Source organism: Arvicanthis niloticus, chromosome 24 (genome assembly GCF_011762505.2).
Source record: "Arvicanthis niloticus isolate mArvNil1 chromosome 24, mArvNil1.pat.X, whole genome shotgun sequence".
In the NCBI taxonomy this organism is placed as follows: domain Eukaryota; kingdom Metazoa; phylum Chordata; class Mammalia; order Rodentia; family Muridae; genus Arvicanthis; species Arvicanthis niloticus.
This window is the reverse complement of record NC_133432.1, coordinates 15,069,325-15,087,461: the sequence shown is the minus strand read 5'-3', so window position 1 is coordinate 15,087,461 and position 18,137 is coordinate 15,069,325. Positions and strand designations below refer to the sequence as shown.

Sequence of the window (18,137 nt, the reverse complement as noted above, 5' to 3'; positions counted from 1 at the left end):
ACTACGTCTAGTGAACCCCATGCCATCTACTGACATGTGCCACATGAGTCACTGACATAATTCAGGCATAACATCCATATACATGAAAGTAAAAGTAAATAAAATCTCATAGAGTCTGTGTACCTGCATGAGCACACTTTGATGATGCTGGGTTTTTTGTTTTTTTTTTTTTTTTTTTTAAGATTTATTTGTTTGTATGTTTTATGTGAAGAGGGCATTGGATCCCATTACAGATGGTTTTGAGCCACCGTATAGTTGCTGGGAATTGAACTCGTGACCTCTGGAAGAGCTGTCAGTGCTCTTAACCCCTGAGCCAGCTCTCCAGCCCCTGATGATGCTGTTTTGACGTACACATAGGGAGGTCAGAGGCTCTGTTAGGGTCCACCTTATGTAGATTCCAGGTAATGAAGCTGTCATAGGGCGGCTATTTTATATTCTGGAAGAGCCACCTACACACCTGGTTTGTTTTTCTTATATTAAATTTATGTTGCTTTGGTGGTGACTCAGGTATGTGTCAATGAATTGGCCAACGTTTGACCAGTACTATGACTTTTTGTTTCTCAGTTTATGTTTCTCTGTGGTTTGTTTCCTCCAATTATCCAGCATTTTCCCCTAGTCATATTTGAAGCTGGCCATAGTCGGTTCAGTGACTCAGCATCATCTGGTAGGTGATTTTCACAGCAAGTACTACCACAGTGAAGAAATGGTATAGAAGTATCAACAGTGTATAGATAGTAACCCCAGTAACCCAGTGTACAAGTAGGCCGTCCCCACGCACAGTTGAACTTGCAGAAGTAATGTGATACCTTACTCACAGATTTGGAAAGGATAACTCAGGAAGCCCACAGGATTTTCTAGGAAAAAGTCAAATAACAATTTTCTTCTTGAAATATGGCTAGGCTTTACAGATTATTCATGTATACAGCATGTTTCTATACATATTTTTTCTCCTCAATGTTTTCTAGGCGTGGCAATTGCAAAAAAGCAAGCTTAGGATTGGTATGTGAGATTGGTCTCCGCTGCCGCACATACTATGTACTATGTGGCTCAGTACTGAGCGTCTGGACAAAAGTGGAGGGTGTTCTGGCCTCTGTCAGTGGCACAAACGTGAAAATGCAGATAGTGCGGCTAAGGACTGAAGATGGGCAGCGGATTGTAGGTGAGCTTTGCTTTTGTTTTGGTGGTGGGGAAAGAATCACATCCTACCCAATATTATTTTTCACTTCTGACATCAGAGATTGGTTGTCTCACATGTGTTCTAGTAGTGAGCACAGAACATGCCACTTGTTTTACAAGATTTAGAGCAGTCAAGCTTGGTCTTTGGCTTCAAAGTTATTTATCTGAGTTATCTGGCTGCCTTTCTTCAAGGAGATGGGATTACAAGCAGACATCATGGTAGCCAGTTGTACTTGACCCTTGTAGTAAGCACTGTGATTTGACAGTAATTACCCTATGAATGTCTCTGGGGCTGCTTTCAACTTTTTGTGCTTATTACAGGCTGTCCCTCTCTATTCTTGAGATAACCTATTCCCTTTCCAAGGCTGAGCAGTTTCAGGCTTTGAGTCCTGTAGAACCTAGGACAGCAGGCTAGCTCAGACCAGTGTGTGATCAGCTCCAGACAATTTACAGCTCTAGATGTAGCTAGCTGCTACACTGTTCGTTGCTGATAACCTATAGTGAGGAGACCAGTAGGCCTCCTTCCCAATTAGTGAACTTTATTTGAACTCAAGTTGTGGCTGTAAAAGTTTTATATAAATGAGTTTTATATAAATAGCTTTTGGCTTTAAAAAAAGAAAAAGGGCATTTAGCTGCTACATTGAGTTCAGATCCTCCACAGGTCAGAACTGAAGATCCTGTAGCTGGGAGCTGGACCTCCAATTGCCCTCATAGTCTGTGTGTCCACTGTACCATTCCTGCTGACTGAGATGGTCATGTTCACCGTATCTTAGAGTCATTTTGCATCTTACTGAGTGGCAGAAGGGTGCTGTGTGTGAAGTTTATGAAGCCGATGCATGGAGATGGGAACGGGGTGTGCTGCACCCTGAGTTCCTTCATCAGGAGATGCTGGTACACTGGGTTCGTCGTCTGTCCAGTGCTGACTGCCTGTCTGGTTTCTGGGGACTGTGGTTTACAGTTCTCTGTGAAGTATAATGTAATGTACAGTGGTTTCCATTGGACAGCTCTACTTCATAGATGTTTTTTTGCTAATTACAGGTTTGATCATTCCAGCAAATTGTGTGTCTCCTCTTGTAAATCTCCTGTCAACTTCAGACCAGTCTCAGCAGCTCGCAGTCCAACAAAAACAGCTGTGGCAACAGCATCACCCGCAGAGCATCACCAACTTGAGCAACATGTAGAGAGTGTCGGCGTGCATGCGGGCTTGAGTGCTGGGAGAGCATACCACTTGCATAAAAATCAGGGACAGTTTCCAAAGAATTCTTTTTTTTCTTTTTTAAACTTCAGTTGTGCTCTCTAGTTAACCTGGGGGGGGGGAGGTTAAGGACAAACCTGGAAATAGGCAGCAAAGTTGACAGTGAACAGAGCAGAGGGGACATGTGTCTTTCCTCCTGCTTCCTTGGAGCTGCCTGTGCTCTTTTACTTTGGGTGAGCAGAGCCGGTGTGTGTGTGTGTGTGTGTGTGTGTGTGTGTGTGTGTGTGTGTGTGTTTTCACGCGCCCACGTGCGCACACAGGTGTGTATGTATCTGTCTGTAAGTTTGTTTAATGCTACAAGGCCACAGTTGGTTGAAAAGCCTTGGAACTTCCCGAACTGGCTTTACTTTTCCTTTCTACAGTGCTCAGGGTTAACACAGTACATCCTTGTCATTACTGTGGGAGTTCCCCGAATGCATGTGTTTCAAGTCTCTAAATACTGAATCTATATATTGGTTTCTTTTCCAACGTAAACGTTTCCGACAGCATGAAGTGAGGGTGCGTGCCATGCATTCAGGTTCCTTTGTAGCTTTTATTGACGTGCATGTCTTTGAAAGCATGTGTAATCAAGATTACCACAAAAGTCACATATGGAGAGAAACATTGGAGATGTACAGCATTGATTGGTACTGCATTTCTAGTGTGAATACCTGGGTGTTGCTTCTAACCCTCAGCCCTGCCCCCTCCTCCTTGTCCCAAGTTTCTTGTTAAAGTAGCAAGTACATACTTTTTTTGTGATAAAACTCTTTAAAAGTTCATTTTAATATGTTAATAGTATCCTAATTTGTGCTGCAAAAATGGCTATGAGCCTTATCATAAGTTACACTTTCCTTAACTTAAGCATAGTTTTAGGAAGAAGTATGATTGGCTTCTGTCTTGCACACAATCTTTTTTACTTCATTATCTGAATCTGCTTTGTCATTTAAACCGGAAACAGTACTTGAGTTGTAAACTAAACAGTGAGAAAACACTTGGCTTCTGCTGTATGTTGTTGTTGTTGTTACACAGTAACTTGAATATTGTTTAATGTGCTGTAAGACATTGTAGAGATTATCTCCAGCTGTTTAAAATGGTAATGTACAAATGTGAATAGACACTTATCTATAACATGGGTAAGTTTTGTTTCACCTATAATAGATGTTTATAAAAAATTCAGTGAGGGGACAATTGGTCTTTCTGTTTTTTTTTTTTTTCTCCCAACCTCCCCTTCCCCTATTTTTTCTACCTTTTCTCCTTCCTTCCTTCCTTCCTTCCTTCCTTCCTTCCTTCCTTCCTTTTTTTGCTTGCACAGGTTGCACTATTTAAAAATTGAGATTGTATAAATCTGGTTTAAAACTACAAGATAACAAAATCTTGTAGATGTTGAATAAAAAAGTTATTATACTAACGAAGTGGACTCTTGTTTAGGCCCTCACTGGGGACTCCAGGCATAGGATAGCAGGGCTCTGTAGAACTTGGCGTTGCCTTAGCCTTCCAGGTAGCCTTAGAGTCTGACTGGGCCCTTTCCTGAAGTCTGAGTTGATCTTAGGGATGGGGTAAATGATGGTACTTTTGAATGTTTTTCAAGTTGAACTGTTTTCTTTGTAGCTTTTTAATCTTCTCAGAGTTGGGTGAGGTGTATTTAGTGACAGACCAGATGGAGCACTTGGGGCTCCCGTTCTTTCCAGGTTCTAGGATTAAGTTTACGGTAATATTGCATTGGATTTATTTATTCTTAGTGCCTCAAAGAACAAATGGTGAATGGTTTCTGTTCTTGGGCACATTTTGCCCAGTGGATGCAACTTTTATCCTCATTCCATGTATCTCAGGCAGTGATTTCATGAACATCAAGCAGTACCCCTTTGTGACCTAGGTCTAGGTGGTCACTGAGAGTAGACTTGACCTCCTTTACATGACCTCTGAGCTCTTGTTGAAGTGGCAGACCATTCAGCTCCTGTGGCATGTTAAAGTAGAAGCCTGAGAAAGAGCTTAACTTACTTAACTTACTTTCTCCAGGAGACCAAGTCACAGAGGATGAGAAACATTCTATCCTCAGGTACCAGCCCCCTTGTTCTCTGTGTAGATGTCTGTTTATGCAGACATAAATTTTATCTGGCTTACCTGGTGCTTTCAGAGCAGCACCTGCAGGATTTCTCTAGTCTGTGCTGAGTGAACTCCTCACTCATGTTGGTTGCACTGTGACACTTGCTCCTGGAGTAGATGAGTATCTGTGTGTCCCATTCATCAAAGAACGTTTCTTTGCATTTTTGTTGTTTAGTAAGGAAAAGACCACAGATACTAAGCATCTGAAAGCCCTTTCAAAGCAGACTTCAAAAGGCAAGTAGTGTGGCAGACCAGACAGAAGCTGGTTAGCCTTCACCCACTGTGGGTGTGTGTGTGTGTGTGTGTGTGTGTGTGTGTGTGTGTGTGTGTGTGTCACCTGGGATTGGTGCCCAACATCTGGAGGAAGAATGTCCTGTCTGAACTGTCCTTAAAAAAGTCGCAAGGCAAGCCAGGCTTTGGCATTCAAAAGTTTCTTGTGACCAAATCCAAGTCTTTTCAGCCATTGTCATGTAAAGTAGGTTCAGTCACCTGTGGGGTCTGAATGCCACCTGCAGACCCAGGGTCTCACCTAACTCTGTCCAGCATAAGGCCGCTAGCCTCTGAGATGCCTTTTCTCCCACTTGAGCAATGCAGCTCTAAGCAGCAGACCCGAGTGTTGTTCTCATCAGTATTTTCAGAGTTTACAGTAGTTTATGCTGAAAATCACTCATAGGTCCCATGCTGCTCAGGTATGCTTGTTGGGGAGCCCATGTTCTTCTCCTAGCAACCTGTGCCACAGACTTGCCCGCTCTTGTTCCAGTCAGATCAGATCGTTGGTGGCGGTACAGTTGGAAAAGCAGTGAAAGTACTTCTGTAAAGGCAAGTTGGTGAGAGAGCTAGGCAGGCTGAGCAGTTTTCTCTCTTTACTGCTAAATTGCAGATCTGCTTTCAGTGTTGTCTTTTTTTTCCCGTGTGTATAGAGACTAGCAAGAACTTGTATCCAAAGCACTGTAGACACTGTAGGTGTGTACATACGTGTATTTATTCTTACTCAGCACTTAAGAAATCTTTTGAGTTGCAACAATAAATCTTGTAATTAGCTCTGTCTGTGTAGAGAGAAGTTTTAAACTATCACAATCCAGAGGAATTAAGCATTTCAGAGTCACAGTTTTGACTGTAGCCTTTTTATTTGCTGGTTTCTGTGCTATATTGTTAGAACAACTTCTGAGAAGGCAGAGAGGGGTTAGGAGGAGCCACCATTTACAGCTCTGTAAGGAACCAGAGGGAGCCTCACCTTGCCCTCTTCCCCTATTAACATGAGGGCCACTGTCACTTGCATTTGAAAACAGGTGGAGAGGTTGTGTCCTGTGAGACCTTACCCAGGGATCCTTGTCTTAAAGAAGGAACCTTGTGGGCTCTTGTACTTCCTGGGAATGGAGTTTCAGAAAAGCTGCTATTAGGCCACACACTGAATGTTTAGTTAGTTGGGACATCCCTGTGGCAAAAGAAACTGCTGTGATGGTTTTATTTGTTAAGCATCCGTCCCATGCATATGGACTCTGGTGAACAGCACACACACACAACACAGGGACTTTGGCCCTCGAGTGCTGAAATGAACCAAGCAGTCCATGTCATGGCTGCAGCTGAGTAGACAGAAATTATTTGCAAGAAAATTCCTCACAAGGCTAGCTATCTAAATCCAATGAGTCCTGTAAAGGAAAGAAACGGAGATGCAAGCAGGTGGCAGGTTTTTCTGAGTGCCCATCCTTTCTTATATATGTACATAATGAGTGTATAGACAAGTGTGCATTCTTCTACATTGCGAGTGTAAATCTTGTAAATTGGGGCACTGTTCACTTGGGTTTTTGCTCCTCTTCCTTTCCCTCCTATTTATTCTTTTCAGACTCCCACCTGGAGCATCTTGGTACTATTTTTTTTTTTTTTTAAACTTAGGAAACTGTGGAAAACTTGTTAGCTGAGTCAGTCAATAGTTATATGTGTTGTAGAGTTGTCTTTGCCTCACAGCTGTGGGGGTCATGTTACCCACATCCCCAGCACATGCCGCTGTGCTGTCTTGGGATGCATCCGAGCACCACCCTGACCTGTCACTTATTCTCATTTTTGTTCTCTGGAAACTATAGTGAGCCTGATGCTTTCATATTTTTAAAAAAAGAAAGAAAAGAAAATGCCTCCTTGAATCTCCCTTCAGCTTCTCTAGCATCTTCAGTCAGCCAGATGCAGCTCCTCAGAAGCCTGACTCAGTTTTGCTTTCAGTTGAGGCCTGCTCTAGTTTCTCTGCTCCTGCTATTTGCCTAATGGGAAAACCTTGCAGATAGACAGTAGCTCATAGCCTGGCTGCATGCTACAGTATGTATAAGAAGTTGGATTTCTTTGCCCCCACAGGTGACGATCAGAGATTTACTTTACAACAAACATCAGTAATCTGGTTTTTTATACTGTTGGTCAAAAATATTTATAGGAAGGCAGCAGATGAGCTTCGTACATGACAGGAGACCTCAGGGGACAGTTGTCATCCCAGGGGTGACAGCAGTGCTACTGTGAAAGCTGCCACAGCACACAAGGCAAGCTCAGTGTTGGGGGCTCATTTCTGGCTGCATAAGCTATAAGCAGAGATGCTGAGCTCTGGGGAATTGGTGTTGGTGCTGAAGGCCCAGCAGGGCAGTGGAGATGGTGCTGACCCTCACCCAGGGCATAGGAGTGGGGTTTATTCACAGGCCTTTGCAACCTCAAAAAAGTATCCTCTAATTCTCAGGAAAGATTTCAGTGAACATTGAGCTTTGTAGACTTGATGACACATTGAAAATTGTCTACATTTGTCTAAGTCTTTGGAAGTTAGTTGTCACAAATGAGAGTCTGTCACAGATGGATTGCTCCAGCAGAAATTCCCTCCTCACCCCAACTCCCTTCCTCTGGTCCCTGAAATACAGTTGACCTGTGGCCTGCAGCAGCAGCCGACTATCTCTGGGGATGTGACAAGACACAGTTAGTCCAGGAATCCTACAACAAACAGTTAACTCAGATGTGCACCCATTTAGTGCAGAACAAGAGCATCTGGAATGAAGGCTGCTTTTTGCACTGGAGGCTTCCTCAGGGCTGAGTCAGCATAACCAGGCTCCTGGGAGAGTCAGGGTGGCCTTTCTGATTCTGGCCTCTAACCCAGAACCCACTCAGGCGGCTTGTAGGAGCTCGCTGCTGTTGCAGTGACTTTGGCACTGAAGAGGATAAAGAAGCTTGAGCCATTCCTGGCTCTATTTTGTAGGACCCAGGGGCCACCTTTTTCTTTTCTTTTCTTTTTTTAACATAGCACAGTACAGCCTCACCACTAAACAAGTCACCCTGTTCATAGTTTTTACTGAACTTGCAAACTACTCTTCTTCTCAATAACCACTTTTATCATCAAGCACGAGGGGTGGGAGAGGTGCACCGTGTCTCTGCAATAAAACTTGTGCCGGGTTCTACCTCCTTGTGCAAAGGGTATTTTATATGTGGGCGCTGGGCTTCCTTCTCGATCTGACATGGTGCACCTGGAGACATCTGAAGGAGTCCAAAGACCTTTTGAAACAAAGTCAGATGTAAACTCTGGTGGCTTCTGCTTTCTTCAGTTCCCTTTTGCACTGCTCGCTACATAGGACTGACTGTTCATCTGAATGAAGAGTACACGCTGTTTCCACAATGCCACTCTGCTGCCTTCGGCCTCTCCTGGGAACCTGTTCTCAAGTGTCCAGAACTCAGTGCTGCCATCATTTTGATATGTAACTTTCAAATACAGTCTCATACAATACAAGTATGTCCGCTTCACTGAGCAGGGTTCATCTGCCTCAAGTAGAAATGCTCGATCCTCACACGGAAAGTACTCTGTATTTAGGTTTTTGTTGTGGTTTTGTTTTTTCATTTTTGTTTGGATTTTGTTTCTGTTTTTGTAAAATTCTTAAATAAAATTAAACAAATACACTTTGGGTTGTGGTGTTGTGGTCTGGATTTGGAACATCTGCTGCACTGTGTCGTTAACCTGGCTCACCTTATGGTTCCTTGGCAAGGGTTGAAGTTGCTATGTTGGCACTTTGATTAAAATGGGTTCTAGAGGGCTGGGTAGGAATATCCTGGTGATAGAATACTTGCTTGCTTAGCATGCGCATGGAAAGCACTATAGGATGGGTGGGTGTTTCTCACTGGTTGGATTTTGACCTCTGCACACGTAGTAAGCACACAAACACACAATAACAGCAAAATAGTTTTATTAAAAAAAAAAAAGATGATTGTTGACTTGCCTGTGTGCCAGCATTGGTTGATTCTGCAGGCCTAGTCTGGGCTGTGTCTTGATATTGGCTGCAAAGGCACAAGGCAGACAGCAGCCATCAGAATTTGGGGCTTCAGACCTCCATGGCTAGAATGCACCCAGAACAGAGCCCTTCAGTCTGAGTCTGAACCAGGAAAGAGGACAGTGAAGCACCAGGATCACAGAACTGGTAATGGCCAGTGGCTCGTGGCTTCTATATTGCTTACTTGGTCCACAATCTGTAGATTTCAGGGGAACTTTCTTTGCTCTTCAGTATTTTTATGAAATTGGTATTCCTAATACAAACTTAGAAAGTGTTTAATATTAAACAATTGGGGTGTTTTTGGTTTGAGACCCTGTGCTGTTCACAGTTATGGACTGCTCATGGGACAGTTTATAAGTAAGGCCTCATAGGAAAATGACTTCAGGAATGCCCACCAAGAATCCTTGAAAGAAGTGACTCATCATTGAGCTGCCATGAGCGCTCAGTGGAGTGGTAGTACAGAAGTGGGGGGGGGGGGTGGATCATTGATGTGCACGTGGACCCAGGAGTCTAATCTCACATGGCCAGTCTAATCTCACATGCCTCCTGAGTGCTGGGACCAAAGGTGTGTGCCACTACTGCCTGGCTAAGAAATTTTTTTTCTTTTTTTTTTTCTTTTTTCTTTTTTTTTTTGTTTGGGTTGTTGTTGTTTTGTTTTGTTTTTTGAGACAGGGTTTCTCTGTGTAGCCCTGGCTGTCCTGGAACTCGCTCTGTAGCCCAGGCTGGCCTCAAACTCAGAAATCCGCCCGCCTCTGCCTCTGCCTCTGCCTCCCAAGTGCTGGGATTAAAGGCGTGCGCCACCACTGCCTGGCTAGAAATTCTTTTTCAAACGTGCTAGCTAATAGCCTTATTACCTTAATTCATGCCAAAGAGGGAGGAGGAATAGTAGTCCCAGAATCCTCTCCTTCCAGCCCAGTTGCTTGTGGAGCTGCCTGTTCTGTTTTGCTTAGGAAAGCAGGCTGTTCTCTTTTCTAAACATGTTTCCCCTGGTACTTTGAGCATCACTGTTTCTGAGAATCTCCCCTCCCCGACTTTGGATAAATGGCATGGCTTTCTACTGTTAACCTGCTGCCCTCTTCCAGGCAGCTGCAGAAATCATCTTGGTTGCTTGGGGTTTTTCTTTCAAATACTAAATAAAACAGTCCTTGAGCTTCCTTATGAAGAAAAATAAAAAGTAGCAATCGCACATGTTTGATTCCCAGCAATGAGTTGGCCAAAGCAGGAGGATATCCAATTGGAAGTTTGCCTGGGCTCCATAGAGACTTCAGAGTTAGCCTGGACTACATAAAAAGACCTCTTTTGGAGTTCCAGGGCAGCCAGAGCTACACAGAGAAGTTCTGTCTCAAAAAACCAGAAAGAAATAAATACTAAAAAGTCTTCTCTTTAAAACTTGTGGTTGAGTGCTTGCTTAGCATATTTGAGGTCCTGGCTTTAACCCCTATGACTTCTGAAACATTCAACTGTTGTAATTATTTAAATCGGTGGCACCCAATCTGTTATGTACAACCAATCTGAAGCGTGGTTCTCCATCTTCCTACATCTCTATCTCCTCCTCCCCCCTCTTCCTCTCCTTACTCCTCCCAACTTGTGGGGAAAAATATCCGGCTACATTCAACTATGGCACTATGGCATAGTTGAATTTTAATTAAAATATTCTGGCCCAGTTTTCATATAGTTCACCTGTTCTCTTGAGTTTTCTCCAGCTTGATTGCTGTGGCATGTCCTGTGTCCCTCACATCCACTGACCTGGGTGCTATTACTGGTTCTGATGGTTCTTGGTGCTGGTAGCTAAACTGAAGCTTAGTAGGATGTTCAATAGCATGTGTGGCCTGCACTCACCATATCCCAGCAGTGGCACGATTCTTCAGTCCCAGTTGTGAAAGCCCAGCATATCTATAGACACTGCCAGATGTCCTATGAGGGACAAGATCACCATTGATTGTGAACCACTGCAGAGGACAAATTAGCCATGAAGAAGCAAAAATGTGTTTCTGAGGTGCGTTTGCAAGCACTTGTGGGTATACATCTAGGAGGACAAGACCCCTGAACAAAGGGCACCACCCCTGAGAGACAAAATAAAAACCAATGTTACTCTGCTGAGGGTTTGGAATATGTACAATACAATTTCCATAAGTATGAATATTTATCAGCTAGTCATTTGAGAGCATGATGTAAAGAAGCCATCTGTGGAGGCCTTTATGGAGAGAGAGAAGCTAAAAGAAATGTGCAAAATACTTATTTTTAGAGTCCAGTTCTCTGAAGGCTGCCCACCCTGGATGGTGAGTGCTCTCTGGGTTAGGAGAGACTAGAGCCTGTGGTTGGCCCCAGAATGACCACTAATAAGAGAATGGTGGTAAATACCAAACCAGCATAAGATGGCTAGGCGGGTCTTCAGCTAGTCTTGATTACTGAACTTAATTTTTGATTGGTGGAAGAGGGGGGAGAGGGAGTGGGAAGTCAGGGAGAGACCATTTGCCTGTGTGGGCAAATGGTGTGAGGGGTGTTACATGAAGTCAGAAGTTGACAATGGGGGTCTTTCTCCATTGCTTTCCACCTTCAGTATAGAGATGGGATCTTGCACTGAACCCCTGCTTGCTGGCCCAGGGATCCCTTTTTTCCACTTCATATGTGCTAAGATTACAGATGAGTTGCCACACCTCCTCCAGCCCATATTTATGGGAAAAGTGGCTTCTCTTTAGCCTCTTTTGTCCCCCTGACCATGCTGACATTCAACTAGGGGAACTTCAGAGGGTAGATTTGGCTGTAACACAAAACTGCTGTACCCGATACCAGCTCATCTTCGGGTCCAGGTAAGATTGGAGTTCAACGCAAGTTGTTACGTGAGCGTTAAGTCACCAGAGAACTCTCCAGTAGGGTAATTAGTCGTGAGGAAACCCACTGAGAACACTGAGTCACAAGTGACTGCTCGAGTGGAGAGACAACCCCACATAGGAAGACTGACTGCCCTTCCAGAAGCTCTGAGTTGAGTTCATAGCACCCACATCTGGTGGCTCACAGCTGCCTTCTAACTCCAGTTTTTGAGCATCAAATGCCTTTGGTCTCTGAGTAGCTGTAGTGGTGTGCACATACACATACCATACACTTAATTAATTAAAAATAATAAGTCTAAGAAAAAAAGAGGGAGAGGGCAGTCTGCAGTCACCTTTGGAGATGTGCTTGCCCAGTCAATGATCCAGAGACCTTGAGGTAGGTCATACTTAAGGGTACCACCTTTGGTTACCCCATTTTCATATGAGTCTCCTTATTTCCCATGCTAGGCCAGTGCCATGGAGGTGACTGCCCCAAAACATTGGAATGTGCTGGAAGTGATTCCAAACTATAAGAGGGCCTTTCTGGGGTGTTCATTTTATTCAAAAGAAACTTAGTTTTTTTGTTTTGGGTTTTTTTTTTTTTTTTTTTTTTTTTTTTTTTTGGTTTTTTGAGAATTTTGGTTTTTTTGGTCTACAGAGTGAGTTCCAGGACAGCCAGGGCTACACAGAGAAACCCTGTCTTGAAAAACCAAAAAAAAAAAAAAAAAAAAAAAAAAAAAAAAAAAGACGAGAAAGAAAGAAAGAAAGAAAGAAAGAAAGAAAGAGCTAGCTCCATCTTGTAAGAGCAGTCATGGTTCGTTGGGGGCATGGGCTTGCCACCCGGCTCGAGTATCTGAGTTCACTTCTGGAAATTGACCCCTGTGGGTTGTCCTGTGATTTCCAGTGTACCCCTCACAAAGACACAATAAACAGGGCTGGAGAGATGGGTGGATGGATGGTTAAGAGCACTGGCTGCTCTTCCAGAGGTCCTGAGTTCAATTCCTAGCACCCACATGGTGGCTCACAACCATCTGTAATGAAATCTGATGCCCTCTTCTGTCTGATACTGTCTTCTGTCATGCAGGCATATATGCAAATAGAGTGGTCATATACATAAATAAAAAAGACACAATAAATAAACATAAAACCAACACTTGGCTTAGCTACACACAGTTAGCCTGGTCTGTATAGTGAGTTCAAGGTCAGTTAGGACTACATAGTAATTCTGACTAATTAAAAAGGAAAATCAAACCACTTTCCTGCTTTCTGGGCAAACAGCAAGCTCAGAAGAGTTGCCTGAGCCCTAGAGAGGGTTCTGACAGATCCAGGGCTGAAACTTGTCTCCTAGTGTCCGCTTGCCCTCTCATTCCACTCCACTCTGTCTCCACTCACCCCTAGCCAACTCCAGAAGCCTCAGCAAAATGCCCATTAAACTCAGGGAAACATTCCATTCCATTCCATTCCATTCCATTCCATTCTGCAAGCACTTATAAAAAGGGGTCTACTTGAGCCAGGTGTCATGGTGCATGCCCGCAATCTGAGAGCTTGGGACTGAGGGGTGTTGACTTCAAGGCTGGCCTGGGATATAAAGAGAGACGCTGCTATACATACACAAATGGCTAGGTAAGACTGGAATTAGTTTTATATATTCACTTTAATATATATTTTCAGATCCTTAATTACATATATATATACATATATACACATACACACACACACACACACACACACACACACACACACACACACACACACATATATATATATATATATATATATATATATATATATATATATATATGCATGCATGCTAGTCTTCAGATGAAGATATAGAATTCTCAGCTCCTCCTGCACCATGCCTGCCTGGACGCTGCTGCCATGCTCCTGCCTTGGACTGAACCTATGAACCTGTAAGCCAGCCCCAATTAACTGTTGTCCTTATAAGAATTCCCTTAGTGTGGGGCTGGAGAGATGGCTCAGCAGTTAAGAGCACTGACTGCTCTTCCAAAGGTCCTGAGTTCAATTCCCAGCAAGGATATGGTGGCTTACAACCATCTTTTTTTTTTAGACAGGTTATTTATTTTTTTTTTTTTTTAAGTTTTTTTGAGACAGGATTTCTCTGTGTAGCCCTGGCTGTCCTGAAACTCACTCTGTAGACCAGGCTGGCCTCAAACTCAGAAATCCACCTGCCTCTGCCTCCCAAGTGCTGGGATTAAAGGCATGTGCCACCACCGCTGGCTTTCTTACAACCATCTTTAATGGGATCCAATGCCCTCTTCAGGTGTGTCTGAAGAAGCTGCAGTGTACTTGTCATATACATAAAATAAATAAAATCTTTAAAAAAAAGAAAAAAGAGTTGCCTTGGTCATGGTATCTGTTCACAGCAGTAAAACCCTAAGATATACAATTTTCTGTTTTCTCTCTCTCCTTTAAGAGAGGGTCACACGAAGTAAGAACATAATATGTAACTGCCCTAGAATTCACTATGTAGAGAAGGCTAGATTTCACAGAGATCTGCCTGTTTCTGCTTCACGATTGCTGTGATTAAAGGTGTGTGCCACTCCAGCCAAGACTCACAGTTCCTCATTTGTTAGTGCTAGAAAACAAACCCACAGCCAGGCAGTGGTGGCGCATGCCTTTAATCCTTAGGAGGCAGAAGCAGGAGGATTTCTGAGTTCGAGGCCAGCCTGGTCTACAGAGTGGGTTTCAGGACAGCCAGGACTACACAGAGAAACTCTGTCTCGAAAAACCAAAAGAAAAAAAAAAAAAAAGAAAAAGAAGAAGAGGAGGAGGAGGAGGAAGAGGAGGCTGTTTATGGGATGTGATGTACCTGATGCTCTCAGCGTGTATAGATGTCTCATAGAGAAGCCTACTTCATAAGCTAAAGGTAATAGTAGTATTTCCCCCAAAGAACTAAGGACCAACAAATTGGCTTAGTTGGTAAAGGCACCTGTCATGCAGGCTGACAACTTGAGCCCAGTTTCCAGAGCCTGGATACAAATAAGTGACGGCTCCAGTTTGTAATCCTAGTGTTCCTTGACTGGGAAGCGGAGACAGGAGAACTGTCTGAAGCTTGCTCATGGGCATAGCCTGGCGTATGCAGCATTGTAGTGAGAGGAGAGACCATTATCAAGATGGAAGGAAGGCGAGCCAGTATGCTGAGGTAGGACAGTAGGCAGAAGGGCCTTTGGAGCCAACTTATGACTTGAGTTTGATCTCTAGGCCTAGGAGAAGAGAACTAATTGTCTTCTGACCTCCCTGTGAGTATGGTGGCACCCATACACACACTCCCTTCAATAAATAAAAATAAAAAAGGCAGAAGAGCTGCGGAAACAGCTTATGGTCAAGATCACTTGCAGCTCTCCGAGAGAACCTGAGTTTTAGCCTGAGCACCCATATCCAAGGCTCACAGAGCGATGCCTGAAACTTAAGTTCCAGGTGACCTGATGCCCTCTTCTGGTCTCTAGGGGTACCTGCATCTCTCTATACATACTTTCCTACCCCCCCCCCCCACAAATGCACACATAGTTAAAAATAATTTTTTGAAATGGGTAGAAGGTAAGAATCTATACATATGCTGTGGCGTATAGATGCATTTTTGAGTTTAAGAAGTAAAACCTATTCTCACAGGACATATAATCTTATATATGCAATACCGCAAAGGGTCTACCTATATGCTTTTAGAGCTAATAAGTGAATGTAAGATCAACATATGAAAATCGGTTGTATCTCTATGCACTAGAAATGAACAGTGTATGACAGGCAAGATGGCTCCCGCAGATGAAGCAGGTTCTATATGAAGATTGGGCTACTGTATTTTAGTTAAAGTTCAACTAATTACTGTTATATATCTTTTGGCTCAGTACCTGGAATCCACATAAAGGGTGAGAGCACTGAGTTTGGGAAGTTGTCCTCTCCCCTCTGCTCCTGGGCTGTGGGATACTTGTTGCTCAAACATATGACAGTAATGGTTTTAGAAATTCAAACATGAAATAAGACAACTCCAGGGGACAGAGCAACATCTCAGTGGTTAAGATCACTGACTGCTCTTGCAGACAGATGACCAGGGTTCAGATGATAGCACACATGTTAGATGGCTCACGACTGTCTGTAACTCCAGCTCCAGGGAAATCTGATGCCTTTATAGCTTCCTCGGGCACTTGCATTCATGTGTCAGTACCACTCAAAGACATGCTTATAATTAAACATTTTTTTCTCTCTTTAAAAAGGGCTAAAGAGGCCAGGTGGTGGTGGTATATGCCTTTAATCCCAGCACTGGAGAAACAGAAGCAGGTGGATCTCTGAGTTTGAGGCAAGCCTGGTCTACAAAGTGAGTTCCAGGACAGCCAGGACTATTACACAAAGAAACTCTGCCTCAAAGCCCCAAAACCAAATAAAGAGGAGGCTCTTAGCGCTGTGCCTGAGGCCTGGAGGATCCTCCCCAGTACCCACATCAGTAGCTCAGGAAGACCCACTACCCGCAGCACTAAGGAATCCAACGCCTCCTCCCAGCCCCCAGTGAGCACCTGCGCACATGTGCACCCACAAACACAAATCTTAAAAAGAGAAGACAATTCCACTTACAACATCAAAGAGGAAATGCTAAGCAGGTGTGGTGCTGGGAGTCCAGCCCAAACAAATAAAAACAAACAAACAGTGTCTGGAGAGCTGGCTCTGTGGTTAAAGGCACTGACTGCTCTTCCAGAGGTCCTGAGTTCAATTCCCAGCAACCACATGGTGGCTCACAACCATCCGTAATGGGATCTGATGCCCTCTTCTGGTGTGTGTCTGAAGACAGTGACAGTGTACTCATGTAAATTTAAAAAAAAAAAAAAAAAAAAAAAGGCACTTCTGCTCTTGCAGAGCACTGAAGTTTGGTTCCCAGTAACCATGGATAACAGGCAGCTCACAACTGCCTGTAACTCCAGCTCGAACATTGCCCAACCCCTCTGACTTCCATGACACCTTTATTTGTTTTCTTTTTCTTTCTTTTTGTTTTTTGAGACAGGGTTTCTCTATGTAGCCCTGGCTGTCCTGGAACTCACTCTGTAGACCAGGCTGGCCTCGAACTCAGAAATCTGCCTGCCTCTGCCTCCCAAGTGCTGGGATCAAAGGCGTGTGCCACCACTGCCTGGCTGACATCTTTACTTATGTACACACATCCATACATGCACTCGACACACACACACACACACACACACACACACACACACACACACAGTTGAACATTTAAAAGCAATTAAACCTTTAGAAATAAATTCAAACTCATTGAGATGAAAAGAATTACATCTGAAATAACTAGAAAGCCATCTTTGACAGATGTGGTTTATGTTTATAATCCAGCAATCAGGAGGCTGAGGCAGGAGGATTATGAATTGAGGCCAGCCTGGTCTATATAGAGAATTCCAAGACAGCTTGTACTAAAATGAAACCTATGCAAATAAATAAACAAACAAATAAGGATCCAAGCCAGGACCACCCACCTGCTAGGCGAGAACCCTGTCATCTGAAGCCATGCCCCTAGCCCAAGTTTTGTGCTTTTCTACAACACTTTCTCTGTTGGCTGTTCCTTGCATTTGTTTTTCGGGGTATAAAATAAAGTAGAAAAATGAAAGAAAATGAGGTAAAGGCTGCAATCTCAACCATCAGGAGACAGAGGCAGGGGACTGACACAGGCTCAAGGTCAGACTGTCTCAAAAAAAAAAAAAAGTGCTGGACAGTGACCCACGCCTTTAATCCAAGTGTGTGGTGTGGGGTTTGGGGAAAGAGGCAGACAGATCTCTGAGTTGAAGGTCAGTCTGGTTTACAGTGTGAGTTCCAGGACAGCCAGAGCTATACAGAGAAAACCTGTCTTGAACCCCACCCCTACTCCCTAAAAAAGAGTAAAAGATAAAAAGAAATTACAGGTCCTATATTCATGGTTCCAAAGAGGTGCTATTGCAATTAAGTAGCTGAAAGCGTTGTCCAGTAGGAGGTCCCTCTCAGGATGGGGAGGCCCCAGCAGTGTATGTGTGTGTATACATGTGTGCATGTGTGCACAGTTGCAAGCACACAAGCTACACGTGAGATAGCAAGAAAGAGGGGGTGGGAACCACACCAGAACAGGAGATATCCTTCCATGGTATAGAACTTGCCTAGCTTTCTAGGACCCTGTGCTATCTATCTGTCCTGCTGCACGAAACAAACATCTCCGTTGTCTTAGTTTTGCAGAAATGCACAGGTAGGTCCTAAATGAAAGACAAATGCAAGGAACAGCCAACAGAGAAAGTGTTGTAGAAAAGCACAAAACTTGGGCTAGGGGAGTGGCTTCAGATGACAGGGTTCTCGCCTAGCAGGTGGGTGGTCCTGGCTTGGATCCTTAGCACTTCCTGAATTGCATGTGATGGCATACATGGCTAATCCAGCATTTGAAGGGCACAGGCAGGGGTGTCAGCAGCTCAAGACTATGTTCAGCTACATAGTGAGTTGAAGACCAAATGGTCTCCAAGAGACTGTTTCAGAAAGAACCCTGGAAGCCTACCCCTACCCCCCGCC

The 18,137-nt window shown here is 43.8% G+C and overlaps 1 protein-coding gene across 1 annotated transcript in view; it reads left to right on the top strand.

The window, feature by feature from the left end:
* The window catches only part of Sbno1 (strawberry notch homolog 1), a 36,569-nt gene extending 32,751 nt beyond the window's left edge, over window positions 1–3,818 (top strand). Inside the window, exons 27-28 of the mRNA XM_076922896.1 lie at window positions 966–1,159; window positions 2,215–3,818. Coding sequence (XP_076779011.1) covers window positions 966–1,159; window positions 2,215–2,357 — 337 coding nt within the window. The 3' untranslated portion in view covers window positions 2,358–3,818. The remainder of the gene's footprint in view (window positions 1–965; window positions 1,160–2,214) is intronic.
* The last annotated feature ends 14,319 nt before the right edge of the window (window positions 3,819–18,137 follow it).